The 17,833-nt window shown below is 48.5% G+C and overlaps 1 protein-coding gene across 1 annotated transcript; it reads right to left on the minus strand.

Moving 5' to 3' along the window:
• Positions 1-5,303: 5,303 nt before the first annotated feature.
• CPLX3 (complexin 3) lies at positions 5,304-17,008 on the minus strand. Its single transcript, XM_081926477.1, has 3 exons — positions 16,372-17,008; positions 11,801-11,888; positions 5,304-6,654 (listed from the first exon to the last, which is right to left on the minus strand). Exons 1-3 carry the CDS (start codon positions 16,530-16,532, stop codon positions 6,430-6,432), a joined length of 474 nt encoding a protein of 157 aa, XP_081782603.1. The 5' UTR covers positions 16,533-17,008; the 3' UTR covers positions 5,304-6,429.
• Positions 17,009-17,833: the final 825 nt, after the last annotated feature.

The following is a 17,833-nucleotide window of genomic DNA, read 5'->3' on the forward strand; positions in this document are numbered from 1 at the left end:
CATCAGGCCCTGGAGATTTGAATTCATTTAAAGCAGCTAGGTGTTCCCTGATCACCTCTTTTTCTCTCTTGGGCTGCAGCTCCCTCCCTGCATCATTTATTCTGTTTTCACTAGGTTGGGCATCCTTTCCTTTTGGGTGAAGACAGAGACAAAGTAGGTGTTGAATAGTTCCGCCTTCTCTCTGTCACCCAATAGCATTTATTTGTCTTCTCCATGCAGAGGACCTACCACTTGCTTGTTCTTCTCCTTGCTTCAGACATAGCTGAAGAACTACAGAGCTCATTAGCCGCAGCAAGCAGGGTCAATGGCTAGGGATGGTGTGGGCATGATGCAGGGAAAACCATCTCATGGGCCAAATTAAGGTCTCCGCTGAGGTTAATCAGGACTGCAGACTGGCGGTCCCTCACTGCTGCTCCACCTAACTCCTTTGGGGATTGTCCCCCACCCCCCACCCCCTCCTGAGCAGGCGCCCTTGTGGCCTTCTAAATGTCATTGGACTTCAGCTGCCATCAGCCTCAACCACTTGGGCAATTGTCAAGGGTGATGGGTCCTGTCTCCCAATAACAGCAGGAGGGCCACAGATTCCTCATTCCTCCTCTATAGCAGGGGTCCCCAAACTAAGGCCCGTGGGCTGGATAAGGCCCAAGGGACTCGTTTATCCGGCCTGCGGTGACCCCCGCTGCCCGCTCTTACCAGCGCTGCACTGCACAGCTTCCCACTTCCTGGTCGGAGGAGCACCGGAAATAGCTAGTGTGCATGCTCAAGCATTATTTGTGCATACACAAGCGCTATTTGCACATGCGCAAGCATTATTTCCAGTGCACATCCGGGTCGGAGAAGGCCCGTGAACATGCGCACAAGCAATTTCTGGTGCTCCTCCGACCCGGAAGTGCACCAGAAATAGCGTGTGCACACGCTTATGGGCACACAGTGGCGTAGCGTGGGGGGTGAAGGGGGGCCGGCTGCACCGGGTGCAACATCTGGGGGCTAGGGGGCGCAAATCCACGGGTTAGGGGGTGCAAATCCACGGGTTAGGGGCGCAAATTACTTGCCTTGCCCCGGTTGCTGACAACCCACGCTACGCCACTGTGGGCACGCACTTCCCCGTCCTCCAGGCTTCCGCTCAATCGGCACTGGAGACACTGGCCTGAGGCGCAGTAGGTTTGCTGACCCCTGCTCTCGAGGCAGATCTTTAAAAACAGTGGAACCAAAAACAAACAAAACCACCTTTCTAGAATTCTTCAGGAAAGAGCTGCGGCCAGCATACTAGACTGTGGCCAACCCCTAGCCACATATCATCTCTGTTGAGTCGACATGGCTCTTTGGTCCCACAGCCTTCTCGTGCCTTGATGAGATGTGCACCCAAAAGCGTTCCCCATGTTGGAAAATGTGATGTCAAAAGGCACTCGTAGTTAGATAACTGGCCTGCTCAAAAGAGATGGATTTTGTTCTGATGCTTGTTTATGGAATGATTCATGTTCAGAAGTGGTGCCACTGCTATTTTTAGAGCAGACAGTTCTCCAGTTCCCCAAAGGCCACTTTGTGCTGCTTGCACTAAACCAGAAAAAGCTACTCGGCGGAGGATGGCAAAGTGAGCCTCTCTCTGCGCGGAGCGAAGAAGAGGCCCTTAGCCGCACCTCCTGTGTCAGGAGTGGGTAAGCTCAGGTCCCAGGGGCTGAATCTGGCCCTCCAGGACTCTCTATAAGGCCCCTGGGGCTCTCCCTAGAATACATCCCTGCCCCATACCCTCCTCAAGTGCTTTGGCCTGCCTGGAAGGTGCCCTTGAAGCGTGGCCATGCCTCTCGCTTTTCTGGGTGGAGGAGTGTGGGCATGTATGTACAGGTCTCTGGCTTTTCTGTGGCTACAGTGCAGCCTACTAAGGGCCAAAGAGAAGGGCTGCATCTGTTGCTCTGGCCATGTGCACCATTTGCATTTGCATCCCCAAAGGTTGCCTGTGAGGGAATATGGCCCTTGGGCAGGGAAGAGGGTCGCCATCCCTGCCCTGAACTGAAATCAGGGAGGCATGTTGGATGGGACCTGACCTCACAGCACCCCGTCCTGTGATGACATAGTGGCTTCACAGGGGCAAACGTGAGCCCTATGGACCCAAGACAGCGGTTCTCAACCTGTGGGTCCCCAGATATTGCTGGACTACAACTCATAGTTGTCAACGTTTCCCTTTTTTAAAGGGAAATTCCCGTATTCTGAATAGGATTCCTCGCAAGAAAAGGGAAAAGTTGACAGCTACGCTATAACTCCCATCACCCCTGAGCTCTGGCCTTGCTAGCTAGGGGTGATGGGAATTGTAGTTCAACAACATCTGGGGACCCACAGGTTGAGAAAGGCTGACCCAAGAGGTTCTAGACATTAAGGACAGTGGTGGTGCTGGATGCGCACCCAAGTCAATGCACAGGCCCTGTGCGCTGCTGAGCCAGCCATTTCACGTGCTGGAGAGACTCATTCTGAGCTGCTGATAACAGATTGTTGGACAATGGTGCTTTTCTAGTGTCTCCCAAGCCAAAAGAACAAAGGCTGCCTTGGTATGCAACCAAAGAACATACGGGAACTGCAGACAGCAGATGGAGAAGAGCCTTCCACAGTCTGCAGTGCGCTTTCTTCTTGGGCACCAGTCAAGAATAGTGGAGTTTGAAGAGTGTCCTTATTTTGATTTGTGGAAAGCTTGAAGGGATGGCACATAACACGGGCAGTGGCAGCTCGACAGCACTGAAGACACAAAGCTGTCCTGTGCTCAGCTCAGGCCATTGGCCCACCCAGCCCACGGCCGTCTACACCAGGAATGTGGAACCTGTGGCCCTCCAGAAGTTGCTGGCCTCCAATTCTCATCAGCCCCAGCCAGCGTGACCAGTGGCTAGAGCAGATGGAGCTGTAGCCCAACAACACCTGGAGGGCCAAAGCTTCCCCTTACCTGGTCTACACCAACTGGCACCACCTTGTCAGGGTCCAAGGCAGAAGACTTTCCAACCATCTGGCACCATTTAATATTTGGGGCTGGGAACTGAGCCAGAGGCCTCCCACATGCATAGCATGAGTTAGAGAAATCACTGAGCTATGGCTCCTCCAGATGGAAGTCCCATTGGCCCTATGGAAGGAGTGGGGGGCCTGGAGCCCTCCAGATGTTGTGGGACTACACCTGCCATCAACCTTGGCTGGTTGGGGACATTGGGGGCACAGGTTCCCCTTCCCTGTTCTAAGAGGAAGGGTGTGATGGCCTGGGAATCCGATTCAGAGGCTGAACCGGAGGAATCCCAGCCTGCACAGGAGTCCCCGCTTCCACGGCCGGCAGAACTGGGGCAGGGCCTTGATTCTGAAGCGCCTGCACCTGTGCCGGATCCTCAGGAGCAGGCACCAGGTGAGTCCACTCTGGCTCCAGAGGTGGTTGAGGACTCAGTGCCTACAGGTGAGTCTCCCCCTGGGCCCAGTAACCCTTCAGCCTCTCCTGATCTGCAGAGGCTCAGGGCAGAGAGGCGAAGGGAACTGGTTTCTCCCAGGAGGAGTGCTCGCCTTAAGGCTAGGAGAGGCGGGTCGCCTGGGGGCCGGGGCCGCCCCTGGCCTCAGAGAAGATAAAGGCCAGTCAGCCCGGTCCCAGGTTGCGGGAGCAACGTCGTTGTTGAGTACCTGTACCTGCCCGGACCCAGACCTGACCCTCCAGTGTTCCTGTCCCCACCCGGCTTCCGGCTTCGGACCTCGCCCCGCTCCTTGTGAACTGTTTCCAGGCTAGTGACCCAGGACCGGACTTTGACTACGCCAACGGTAACCTTCCCCCCGGGACCAGCACAAAGGGTCATAGTTCAGTGGGGAAACTCATGCTTTGCCTGCAGAAGTTCTCCAGGGAGGGCTGGGAAGACTCCAGTCTGGAAACCTAGAGAGCCACCAGCAATCAGGGCGCACCTTCCTGAGCTAAATGGGCCAGTGGTCTGACTTGGTATAAGGAAGCTGCCTCTGCTTTGCCAGTGGTGGAGCATGCTCTCCCTTATGGAATGTTCAGGTTCAGGTTCAGGTCCAGGCCTCTCCAGTCATGAAAGCAGAAAGCAGGGTTAGGAAGGAGCTTTCCGTGCCAGAGACCCTGGAGAGCTGCAATGTGTCTTCCTTTAGAGTAAATATGCACTTGATCCAGGCTAATAGGACCAGTTTTGACTGAGACAAGGTGTGTCTTTGTGAGAAAGTGTTTGTACAACAGATCACAGTGCATACCAGGCACAGGGAAGTTCTGGTCCACAGGCCAAAAAGGGCCTGAGGGGCCTCCTGGTCTGCCTCTGCCGTTCTCCCCACTTCCCTTCATTGGGCCCACTAGTACAGCCAAAGAACTCCTAATGGTGCCAGGCATTTTTCATGTGGTTCTTGCGGCACAAGCAGCTCTGGCCGCCGCCACCGCAACAGCCTGGTACCTTTGACAACAACCTGAATTTCCTGTGCAGTTTCAGAAGTTTGGCTGCCCTCATCAGTCCCAAGGAGCTTCCAGGAGTGCTCTTGTCAGTGCTGGAGCCACTTTTCTCTTGACGTGGTCAAGGAACAATCTGGCTGGTGAAGCACCCAGCACCACCCACAGCAACAGGCTTGCTAGGCACATTTCAAGGCTGGTGAATCATTGTGTGTTTGTGTTTCATGAATCAGTTGGTAGATGAAGTGGTTGCATCTGTCTAGGCTTGTAAGAGAACAAAACAGCACCAGGTGCAGCATAAATGGAGAACCTCAGGCTCGGGGGGGGGGCAAATGTGGCCCTTGAGGTCTCTCTGTCTGGCCCTTGGGACCCTTCCAAGGCCACACAACTCGCTGGCTGGGCTGGGTCCCTGCCTTTTTGCCAAGCCTACATATGTCCTTGAACACTGACCATGCCTCTTCCTTGTCTGGATGAAGGATTGAGAGGGGGCACAAAAAGGTCTAAAAGGTAAAGGGACCCCTGACCATTAAGTCCAGTCGTGACCGACTCTGGGGTTGCGGTGCTCATCTTGCTCTATGGGCCGAGGGAACCGGCGTTTGTCTGCAGACAACTTCCGGGTCATGTGGCCAGCATGACTAAGCCGCTTCTGGCGAACCAGAGCAGCGCACAGAGACGCCGTTTACCTTCCCGCCAGAGCGGTACCTATTTATCTACTTGCACTTTGATGTGCTTTCGAACTGCTAGGTTGGCAGGAGCTGGGACTGAGCAACGGGAGCTCACCCCGTCACAGGGATTCGAACTGCCGACCTTCTGATCAGCAAGTCCTAGGCTCTGTGGCATGCAGATTTGGGGAGCAATGGCAGGCCATCCAATCTTTTGTGTACAAAATGGCAAGACAAAGAAATGCATAGAGAACTCTTGTCATTTATTCCACCACTTTTCAACAGTACCACGGAAAGAGGGTGTCACGGCAGGTAGAGGCTCATACAGGAGCACTGCATGGTCACGGCACAACATACAGACTGACTGCCACATTCATGACACGGAGATGAATGTCCCCCTTCTCCTCTTGTTGGAAGCAAGGACGGTGAGAGGTCCCACGACAACGTAGCACTACACAAGGAGTTGAAACAAATCACACTCACAGGGCAGCCATTTCCTTCAGTGGATTGAGCACCAACCAGTTTAGCTTCCATCCTTGTCACACTGTATGGCCCGGGGCAAAGAGCTGGGCTGCACTGGGGCCTCAGTTTTCCCCACCTGTAAAATGGGGGCACAACTCTGCTTTCCTTTGTAAAGCATCTGTGGTGCCGTTAAGTGCAAAGTATTGTCATTGTTTGATCCGTATTGCTATGGTTTCGTGTCGGAGGAAGGGATGGGAAGGAGGGTCTACCCCTCCATGCCTTGTCCTTGGAAGACACAAAGGAGGCAAGGGCATCATTTTGATTGGTGACAAGTTCTGTTCCTTGAAGCCGAAAGGAACGGAAACATCCACCTGCAGCCAAGCCCTTGCTTCACATCTCCTTCATTCGAACTTGAGCGAAGGCCAAAAAATGGTTCTTCTACGTAAGGTAGAGGGTTTTGTGGGGGCAGTTTGCCCACATTCAGGCCCGTAGTCCTGAAACGGCAAATGGCTCTCTTCCTGCTCTGCTGAAAGGGCTTGTGTCAGCCCTGGGGAAAGATGGGAGGGGGAGAGGCAGCATTTGGGCATCACCCTGCTGTGTGGGGAGGAGGATGAGGAGAGTCTTGTTCTAGAACCTGAGACTTCCAGACACACCTCACATTCACTTATGGGGCGGGAAGGACTGAGACATCTTTCACAGGGAAGAGACGGTGGTTTAGAAAAAGGGTATCCAGCCCACACACACCTAGGTGGGGAAGACAAACTTGACAGGAGCCTGCTGGATAATTTTAATAAACCACCCGCACCCTTGCGCTCCCCTTTTGTGCCCACAGCCCACCCCACAATGGGACACACTTTACAACTTGGGAGGGGGAGGGGTTTATTCTGCTGATGAGCAACAGCTGGGTCACATGACGGCGCACTTCTCGGCGGACTGCTTGAGGTCGTCCAGCGTGGCCTGGGCCTTGTCCTTCAGGGAATCCAGGTCCAGGTTCTGGATGCTGGTCAGCTGTCCGATAACAGAGTCCTTTTCCTCCTCCTCTTCGTTGTCCTGCTCAATCATCTTGGCCAGCTCTTTGGGGAGCTCCACATCACCCCCGACCAGCTGGATCTGGTTGTCATCTGTTTCATTCTAAAGGGGATGGTGGTGATTAGAGAAGAGAGGGAGAGATTAGGCTCAGGGGTCATAATAGTCCATCATGGTCTAGGGCCCGAGCCCGGCCACGTCAGAGGTCCAATGCAACGGCCACTCAATGCCAAGTTGCTGAGGGAAATAGCAACTGTGTCTCCTGTTGCTATGGTGACAGTGGGACGAAACTGCGAAGCCAGCAGCAGGTAGCAATGGGGGTGTGAACATATCTCCTGGCTCACCTCCACACAGGAAGACATGGGAAAGGCAGGATAAGAAGGTGAGTGCTGCCAGGTTTGCTGGCCGGTATTTAAAGCCCAGCAAGCCTTGGTGCCCTCAAGAGGTTGAAGCACAGAGGGTGGGAAGGAAGAACAGGGTAAATTGACCCCATTCTCCCTGGGGGTTGGGGAAGCAACTGCTGCGTCCTGGAGCTGGCGGCCATGACAGGTGGCCTCAAGAGTGGGAAGATCTGAATGATGCTGGAATTGGAGAAAAGATGTTTCCATTCAGTCCTGTTTTAATCTCTCATGCCTGACTGACTCCATCAGGACGTAAATGGATGTGATTATCACACTCTGGAAGTTAAGAGCATGAAAACGGGCTTTGATGAAGTGGAACAAGACGCTGATGTGTTGGAGGAGCCTGGGACAGACTGAAGTAGAGTGGCATTGGGCAATTGTGTCGGACGATTTATGGTTAGTGGTGGGAATCAGCCATGGACCAAAACATAGAAGGGAGGCAGAGTGTGTTTGTGTGTGTGTGAGAGAGAGAGAGGGGGGGGGGAATGGCTGGCTGGTTGGTTAGTTGAACAGATGCCAGTGTGTTTGGTGGCTAGTTTGGAGTTAGATCAGTGAAACTCAAGTTCAGTTCCCACTCAGCTATGAAGATGGCCTTAGGCCAGTCACCATCACCACATAAGCTGCTGTGATGATGAAATGGAGAGGGGAGAAGATCTGTGCATGGAGGAGAGTTGGGATAAAAAATATAACCAATAAATTCTCAACCACAAACTCATTGGGAAAACCAGAATCATTTGGTGTCCTCTCATCTGTAAAAAGAAAGAGAGAATTATAATGACAGTCAGGAGCATTTTGATATTGATATAAAAGATATTGAACAGTATGCTAGATTACTTCATTGGAGACCATATGGGTAACACAGAGAGCAATGAAGATAACTTAGAAAACTTAGCAATAGCACTTAAAAAGAAAGATGCAGTTCTCAATTTTTGTGCAACCAATATCGCTATGCTGTAAAGCAAATAATTATTTTTTAAAAGCTAAAATTTCAGTGAACAAGTAAACAGTTCTCTCCAGCTTTAACATTCACTCCTTCAGCACTGGCAAATGCCATGTGTCTGAAGGCCAGAATGCTCACATTCTGCTCTGCTTCTCACACTACCGGTTGCTTGAGAGGTGAATGCAGCAAACCAGAATGATTTGGTGCACTAGATCTTTGAAGGCCCTTTTCTTTGAAGGATCATCTCAACAAACAATTATGACATGCAAAACCAGAGCGAAATGAACATGAAGAAGGATGCAGGTTTTGGACAGATGGGGACGTCAGGTGCTAGTGGGAGGACACAAAATTCAGTGGTGTAAGAGGGACATTGTGTTAAAATAAGATGCCTTTATTGTCGAGATCTTTGCGTAGCTTGAATTGGATGGCCCTGGACCAAGACCACCTGAGAGCATCAGAGTTATCCTTGCCCGTTTTTCACAGAGCAAAGATAACCAGGAGGCTAGAGGCTAGTAAGAGACCCGTGAAAAATCAGGTGAACAACACCTAGGCAGCCCTTGACCATGTGGGACTTTTTCAGAGTGCTGGAGATGAGCAAGCTCTAACCCTCTTGATAGAGCTCCGCTTTTGTCTGGTGTTTAGAAAAACAAGAATATTAGATTACAATCTCAACACTAGAGCAGCTCTTGTAACATTTATGGAAAGATTTCAGAATGAATATTTCCATGCTTTACTACAAAATCTGTATTATTATTATTATTATTATTATTATTATTATTATTATTATTATATCATCTTTAAATATTTTTTTCAGCTCTCTTTCTATTCTGAAGTTGCTCAAATATTTAAAAGTACACAACCATGCAAAACACACACACAGAGGCCCCAAATGAACCTGCAGCTTTAAGCCTGATGGAAGCTAACTGGACTAAACCAGCTTAAACCGAAATGATCAGCTGTCTAGGCATTTTTACAAGCAAGACCTCTAGAATTGGGATGATGTCATTTCTGGATCTAAAGATCTGGAACTGGGCAGATCTGAGTCTGGAGAACACCTGGGTGGTCTACTCCTACCTAGGCCTCCACGATGGTAGATTGGCAGAATATATGCATATAGGTCATATGTATCATCACACTATTGGATTTCTAACACTCCAAAGATCGGAAATAAGTATAAAAAATAAGAAGAAGAAACATATATCTCATTAAAACTATGAAGAAATGTTTTATTAAAAAATGCAATTTAAATATAATAATAATGGAGCATTCCAATATTCTCTGTCTGGCTCTGGAGGTTTCCCTACCCCCCCTGACCAAACCCCCCCTCTCAGCAACTCTCTGTACTGGCTCTGCTTTGCATCCTCCTTCATTGCTGTATTGCCTAACTGGAATGTGTCTTTGAACTCTGATGATGCCTTTTGGTTCCCTAGATGAGTGGATGAAGGACCCATGTGTATAGGGCTGTGCAAGTGTGTGCAGAAACTAATACAGTGGCAAAATTCACATTCATTGTTCCACCTACTTTTTCCTCTGGCTCTGCCCACCACTGGAATGTGGCCCCCAGAAAATTGCCCAGAAAGGGATGCGGCCCTTGGGCTGAACAAAGCCCTCCACCCCCGTCCTGGCCTTAGGGCACAATCCAACAGGTGTTTATCATGACAAAGTCTCACTGAAGGCAATGGGATGGAATTCAGTTGTACCTATTTTAAGTCCCGCTGATTTCAATAGAACTTAACTGATACAAAATTTTGTTGGATTAACCTGATTATGTCTGGTCTTACAGCCAACTAAGCCAGTAAACCAGCTGTTTCGATGGCAGGTAATGATGCATTTAAAGTCCAGCGTCACTGAGCTATTTCATGGTACAGAAATAAAAGCATACAAATGGTGAGGAATTGAACACCTTTTTTAAAAAATGTGTTTTATCCATAAGAATATCTTATTATGTACTACAACAGTCTGAACTTCCTATAATTATGATTATCATTTATATTTCATGTATTACATTTCTATCCTAGCACACTTCTGCCAGGGAACTCAAGACCTTGAATGGCCCAAGAGGCCTCCCATCTGGACGCTGACCAGATCCAGTCCAGCTTAGATTTAGCAAGTTTGTTGTATCAGGTACCTTTAGACCATGCCCAAATTGTTCCCAGATTCCTAACACCTTCTTGCTCAACACATAGCTTCTGGAGAAGTCTAAATGAGTTTATACACCTCTACATCCCCAAATCAGCTTCAGGCCACCTCAAATCCTATTTCAGTTTATTTCCATGCTCAGCCAAGTGCTTAAAGCCCCAAATGACTCAGGCTGCCTCCTTCTCAACAGACTTTCTTGAGTGTCAAGACTGGCAGAGGTTTTGCTAATTCCACTGCCCTCAGAAGGTCACTGTCTGGGACAGGTGTGTTTTCAGGATCTATTCTATTCCTGTGACTGTAATTTGTTTTTAATTCTGAATTTTAAATTGCAACAACAACAGTTTATTACTTATACCCCAGCCATCTAGCCTGGCCTCCTCAGCCACTCTGAGCGGCTTCCAACAAGATATTAAAAACACAATAAAAGATCAAACATTAAAAACTTCCCTAAACAGGGCTGCCTTCAGATGTCTTCTAAAAATCAGATAGTTGTTGTCAAGGAAATAGACATCTGGTGGCAGGGTGTTCCACAGGGCGGGCACCACCACCAAAAAGGGTCTCTGCCTGGTTCCCTGTAACCTTACTTCTCACAGTGAGGGAACCGCCAGAAGGCCCTCGAAGCTGGACCTCAGTGTTCAGGCTGAACAATGGGGGTGGAGACACACCTTCAGGTCTACTGGGCCAAGGCCGTAACCCACCCTGGGACCAGAAGGGCTGCTACTACTCTGAAGTGTCAGTCCAGAGAAGTTTTATCTGAAATGCATTGCACGGGAAATAAGCTTTGGGCTGGAGACAAAGGTATGGAAGGTTTGCCTTAGTCATGCTCATTCATTTCAATAGTTCTACTCTGTGTAAAACTTAGTTGACTATCACCCACAATTTGGAGTGGCCCAGACCTTGACCCTAGATCCAGAGATGTGTCAACTTCCGTTTCATATTCAGACAGCTCATGTAGTTCTGTGCCAAAGAAGAAACATAGGACAGCTGCCCTTAAACCAGGCCAGGTGACTTGCCCACCTTACCTAGATCCACCTACTCTGACTGGCAGCAGTTCTAAAAAGTCTTAGGCTTAGAAGGGGGCTTTCCCATCACTTGGACCTTGATCTTTTTAATGGAAGATGTCAGGGATGGAGCCTGGACTCACCTGCTGATCTACTCTGCGTCCTCAACAAGGAACTGCTGACTGGTTCCAGCCTCATTGTGGAGTGAACTTAAAAAGAGGGCCACATTCTCCCATTAGCCATTTCCAAGCGCAGGATGTCTCTGGCATTTTATCAGCACCAGCCACTCTGTGTATGGTGGCTCGTGACTCGTAAGGTCAACATATTGACTTCCACCCTTCTCTTCAGTCCTAATGCTCTGTCTCCATCAACAGTAGTGGCGGGGAAGAGCTGTGGTTCTCCAGATGTTGTTGGACTGTCCTGGATAGTAGAGCCAATGGTCATTGCTAATGGGAGCTGTAGCAACATCTGGAGAGCCACAACTTCCCCACCCCTGCCCTACAGGAAAGAACAAAGAAGCTGTGACCCTCAAGATATTGCTGGGCTCCAGTCCCCATCACCCTTGCCCATTGGTCAAGAAGGCTGGAGGCAATGGAAGTTGAAGTATCAGCACCATTCCCCACCCTGCCATCAAAGGTTCTGGTTATTTCTTCCTCCACTTCCTCTGGTATCTGGCCTTTGCTCAACCCTAATACAACCAGCAATATCCCTGGGGAAATCTGCCCAGGTTTCCCTCATCCTCCTCCTGCAGCAAAGTCCTGGTGGCTTACCTTGGGAAGTCTGTATTTATCCCGAAAATGGGTCCGCAGGGTGGCTCGTTCTGCTTTGCGCTGTGCAAACTGGGCATCCCGCTCCATTCTGCAAGCAACATTGGGAGAAGATGTTGTTGATTAGCTGCAATGTGTGTGCCCCACGTGGCATGGCGAGCAAATGTCTTGGTCACTAGGGCAGAGGAAGCCTGAGAAGTTTCCCGGTACAGGCCATTAATCTCTGCTCCAAACCTCAGCATTTCACACAGCTAATATGATGCTAGTCAGAGTGCATCCACAAGATCACACTCTGTTTAATCTCGCCTAATTAACTTGGAATAATTGCCAGTGCCCTTTCTCCACTCATACTCAGTAATGCTGCAGATAACATGCACATCACAGAGAGAAAGAGAGAGAGATTTTTCTTTTTTACACAGCCTTGCATGGAAAACAACTCATTCTATTATTTTATGTATTCATCCCCAACAGAAAGGGCTCAGTGGCAGATCACCTGCTTTGCATGCAAAAGATCCAAGGTTTGGGTCTTTGTGGCACCTCCAGGTAGGACAGGGAGACTCGCTGCCTGGAACTCTGGTAAGCCACTGCTGGTCACTGTGGGCAGTATTGGGCCAGGTGGACCAAGGGTCTAATTCAGTGTAAGACTTCTTTTCATGTTCCTGTGTAAGTCGTAGTTGTTAAGCGTCATCCACACAACACTGAATCTCAGCCTCAACATTATACAATCCAGAACACTGACCACCACAGGGTTTTACACTTACAATGGCTAATGCACACTGGGATGCCCATACTGGGACATACTGGAGGTGTGGAGAGAAAAATCCCTATTTTTATCGTTTTTTAAAAAACCACGATGGAGAATAACAAACTATGTCATATGGAATTAATTCAAGTTGGAAGTAATTAATATTAATAAATCCTGGGATATGGTCTCAGGGTGCTCATTTAACCAAATGACTGGAGTGTAGGATAGCTGTGAGAGTTCTTTCACCCCAGGTATTCCCATCCCCAAATGAATCAAAGCTAGCCCATAATATCTAAGAACATAAGAGCCCTGAGGCTGGATAAGACTGAATCCCCATGATGTCCAGAATTCTGCTTCCACAGAGGCCAACCAGATGCCTGTGGGAAGCCCATAAGCAAGACATTGGCACAAATAATATGGCCATAATGACTTATAGCCATAAACAGCCATTCACCTCCTCCTTATCTCCCTTCTAGGACCACAGTAACATGGACAGGAGGGTTCTGTAGTTGGATAAGGATGGCGAAGCTTAACATTGGCCACAAGTAGACTCTTGTTTGTTAACTTCTGAGGCAGGCTTCCCCATTTGGCCAGTTAGGCCATTTCCATCAAGCCATGCCCACCTGCCCTACACCTGATATCGTATATGATGGCAGGTGTGGGGCAGATGAGGGTGGGGCCTGGACAAAAGCCCCTTGTGCACCCTTCCTGAGTGCCTGACAACCAGCTGGTGCCCAGGTGTGCAAAGGTGTCTTGCAGGTCTCGTGCATGACTCACAGCAGCACAGTTCTCGGGAGAGTTTTACTTCCACTAAAATCAGTGGGACAACTGAATACATCTCCTCTCTCCAGGTGCTTTGGCTAAGTTCATATGCAGCTCTGGAAATATCTAGTACTTCTGGCTGATTTTGGTACAGCTTCTGGGAGTCAGTGGAGACAGTATTGTTCTTCACGATGGGGAGATCAAATGATACTGAGCAAAACAGAAGCTGACTCTGTTGTATTGGGTTGGGGAACTTGTGGTGCCCCAGATGTTGTCTGGTTATCACTTTCATCGTCCCCAAACCATGGTCCATACTGTCTGGGGTTGATGGCAGTTGGAGTCCAGCAACATCTGGTGGGCCACAGGTTCTAAGCCTTAAGTTAAATGGACTATGTGAACAAAGCATGGAGGAAAAGAAGAATTATTATTGCTCTTTTTGACACCTCATTTGTTCCTCAGCTAAAAACGACCATTTCCAACCAGTTTCATCATTTTTGTGATTGTGAGCTCACTTTGCATATTAGTAGGGTTTAAATAGATATATATTTCTATGGAAACATTATGATCAGAATTGAATATATCCAATGTCTTTCAACAACCAGATCTCTGAGCCAGCCCGGCCAATTAAAAAAACAAACTAGGAATTTGCTCATGAATGACTTTTCTAACTTTTTATGGTTTTATGTTTTAATCGTTGTAAACTCCTCTGGTATATATTTTTATGATACAGTTGTATGCAATTTTAAAAAATAAGTAAATGAAACAATTCAAGAGTAACTTTACTGGATCACTAATGACATAATGCTTCTATCAATGTGCCCCTAATATGCCTTGCAGTGGTAGGTCTTCAGTGTGATTTAGGTGTTTTATGCAAATCCAGGAGTAGATCTAAGTTCCCCAGAAGACCTGTGATTGACAGTTCACTGGGGCTTCCACCCAGACAAGTGTGTGTAGGATTGCCACCTGAGTGATGGTGCTGATGTGATCTGTTCTCCAGAACATAAATTTCAGCATAGAATGTTTCTTTTTCTTTTCTTTTTTAAAAAAGTAGGCTGCTTTGTCCTCTTTGCAAAGAGGACTGTAGTGATGTAGACAAGGGTACAGCAGGGTAATTAATGGTTTTTGTTTTTGTTTTGCTCTGGCAAGCGAATGAGTTGATACTGAGGCTTTCAAATTTGTTTGTGGCAGATTAGCAAGGCAGAAGGAAGAGAATGAAGAAAGCAATTGAGGAGTCTGGATACTTCTTTCCTTTTCCTCCATGGAGTTCCTACTAGACACAAGCAATTTAAATGGCAAGGCATCTTTGCAAGATCTCTTTTCATTTATAATTAAATGCTAAAGGTTATGTTTGAACTGGCTGGAAATATTTTATTAAAGCTCATTGTGTTTACCAGGCGAATTTATCCTGTGGCTGCTGGCAGACTATAACAAACTGGGTATAGTGCTATTTATGCACCGCTGCTCTTTGGGAGGTGTAAGGACATATGTGCATATATGAATCAATACAGCTGCCTGTGCGTTTGTAAAAAAAATCCCCAGGGGTGGAGTGACTACAGGGGCTGCCACAATCAGTTCTTGCACTTCAGAATTTTCTGGAATGCCACTTGATGCATTAAATGGACAGCAGGGAAAACTGCTCAGCACAAGGCTTGGAAGCAAACTGTGGGTGGGAGGGACAGGTGAAACACAGTGAAATTATGCATGCAAACTACTGCAGGAAGCAAACGGTTGCTGCGGGAGCAAAACAGCATTTAAAAAATGTGTGTAAATGCAGCCTTAGATACTTCCCCCCTTTTCAAAATCAGAAATGGTGAATAATCTAAACTCCAACTTCCGGGGGTGGGGGGAGGCAGGGAGCTATAGTGAGATGTAGTTTTTCCTGAGAAAACAATCCCATCTCTTGAAGGCAAAAGCGGATTAAAAGATTAGGGGTTCATTAAAATGCATTACTAACATTCCCCGCCTTCCGCAACAAATGTAAAGTCCTGGGTTCACTTCCTCTTTCCCTTCACCACTTATTTGGGAGGAACTAAGGCAGAGGATCTCTTTAACCCAGTTTGGGCTTAAATGGAAAGATCAGCTTCCACAGGGCGCCTTCTGTAGCCCAGATTCATATGTCGACATCTATAAAGGGGAGGATTTGGGTCTGAACTTTGCATAAAAACTGCTTAGAGCAAGGGATTTATTTTCGCACAGACACTGCTTAGTGCTATTTTAAATTTATTTTTAAAATTGCCCTATTTTTATTGTAGGCGTGGACTTTTTAACATCCTGCAAGAATAAATCCAGTGGAGCCAGCATGAGGTTTTCAAATGTCCTCTTTTGTACACCACTGTTCGATGCTCAAGGTACAATCCCAGGACAATACAAAAGCAGTTTCTTGGGAAATAAATTTTATTGTGTGTGTAGTACTGGATGTTGTGAACTTGCAAGATCTTCCTAGATTCCCTTTAGCCTATTTCTCTCCTTCCTTAAAGATATAAACTGGTGTGATCAGTAAATAAGCTTAGACTTAGACCCACACTTGTATCGCTCTTCAGATGTTGATACACCGAACTTGCTCAAAGCAGCCCAGACGTCTCCTGATTCTGAGACCCTGATTCTAGACCTGGGAATAATAGTCATTTACCTCAACAGGATTGGTGGTGGGATGAGTCTGAGATGAGGCAAAGTTCAGAATTCCCTTCATCTCAGACTTGCTTGCCTTGAGTCTTCTGGCCAGACTCTACATTGAAAGGCATAATATGTCATGAGCTGCAATCAAATCACTCACATTTCCCTGGTCTGATCTTGATTTTGCTCAGGAATTTCCTTAAAGGGGGTTATCAAGCAGTTTCTTTCTCCATCGCCTCTCCTGCTAATCTACCATGCAAACTAAGACCATAAAAGACACGTACGGCTAAGGTTTCTAAAAGTTACATACAGAAAGAGTCATGTGATATTCTCCAAAGGGATAGCCATGGCTCTCATGAAGTGGGCTCTTCTCCATGAACGCTTGTGCCAAAGCTCTTGGTTGCAGTATAACTGGACAGACACAAAAAGGAGCCCTTCATCACCCGATACTTACTTTTCTTCCACCAGCTGCTTCTGGTACTCTTCGTATTCTTCCTTCGTCATCCCCTGGGCTTCAGCCGGGGACTTCTCCCCTTCTCCTTTCTCTTCTCCTCCCAGTCCGCCAGTGAGGTTCTTCAGTTGCCCACCAACCATGGACTTCACCATGAAAGCCATGACTAGCTGTGTTGAGGAGGGGAGGAAGTTGCTGGAGGAAGAGTTAGGATCAAGGCAAGAAAAAAGATGGGGACTTGAGCTTGGCCGGCTTGTCAAAGCTCAGCGACCAGGTTTGATCTAAATCAGCATCGTTTCCTGTTGGGGATCCCGTTGCTCATTGGGAGATCTGGCTCTGCTGCAGAAGGAATGGTCCGGGATTCCGCCGGGCTTCAGCACCGGCGGGAGGCGGACAGTTCCGAAAGCTCCCAGCAGTGCCGAATGAATCCGCTCCCTTCCTTTGGACCACCGCGCGGCTTTGCGTTCAGCACCACGGAGCGCGGACAGCGACTGCTGCTTCGGAGCGTCTGCGCGCGTCTGTGGCTGGCCTCGCCGGCCGCGAGGAGGGGGCGCCCCCTTGCGGTGGGCAGTGGCTCACTTTCCAGGGACCCTCACGCTCATCTGACCTCGCCTCCGACGGTGTGGCAGTTTGGCTCTGCTCGCCCACTCCCCCCCCCTCGCTCGCGCTCCAGCAGCGCCTTCTGTGCCTTCGTAAAAAAAGATTAAAGCTGTTGACTGGTGTGACGAACCTCGCGCATCTTCCAGAGTGGGTTTGCTCTGTGTTAGTCTGTTGCAAGAAAACCACTAAGTATCTCGTGGCAAAGACAGGTTTGTTGTGTAAATAACTTGCACGGAGTACAACCAGCTTCGTTAGTTGCAAGAAGGATTTATGCTCAGCTGATAGATAAGCTACACAGAGAGAAAGTGATGAGCTTAAAGGGGGAAATGGGAAAGAGGGGAACCAAAGGCAAGAGGTCACCTGCGACAAACCTGTAGTGTAGTTGAAAGGTAAAGGTAAAGGGACACCTGACCATTAGGTCCAGCGTGGCCGACTCTGGGGTTGCAGCGCTCATCTTGCTTTATTGGCCGAGCTTCTGGGTCATGTGGCAAACCAGAGCTGCGCACAGAAACACCGTTTACCTTCCTGCCGTAGCGGTACCTATTTATCTACTTGCACTTTGTCGTGCTTTCGAAATGCTAGGTTGGCAGGAGCAGGGACCGAACAACAAGAGCTCACCCCGTCGCGGGGATGCGAACCACCAACCTTCTGATTGGCAAGTCCTAGGCTCTGCGGTTTAACCCACAGCGCCACCCGCGTCCCTGTAGTAAACCTGTAGTGTAGCTTAAATGCATGCAAAAGAAGCACAGAGTGTGTGTGCAGGTGTGTATGTAATACAAACATGCATTTAAGCTGTACATAGAAGTGTCATAAGCTGTACAGATTGTGAGATACCTCAGTTTCCCAGCAGTGAGAGACTCCGGGG

This window comes from Podarcis melisellensis (genome assembly GCF_964234715.1).
Source record: "Podarcis melisellensis genome assembly, chromosome: 9".
NCBI lineage: Eukaryota > Metazoa > Chordata > Lepidosauria > Squamata > Lacertidae > Podarcis > Podarcis melisellensis.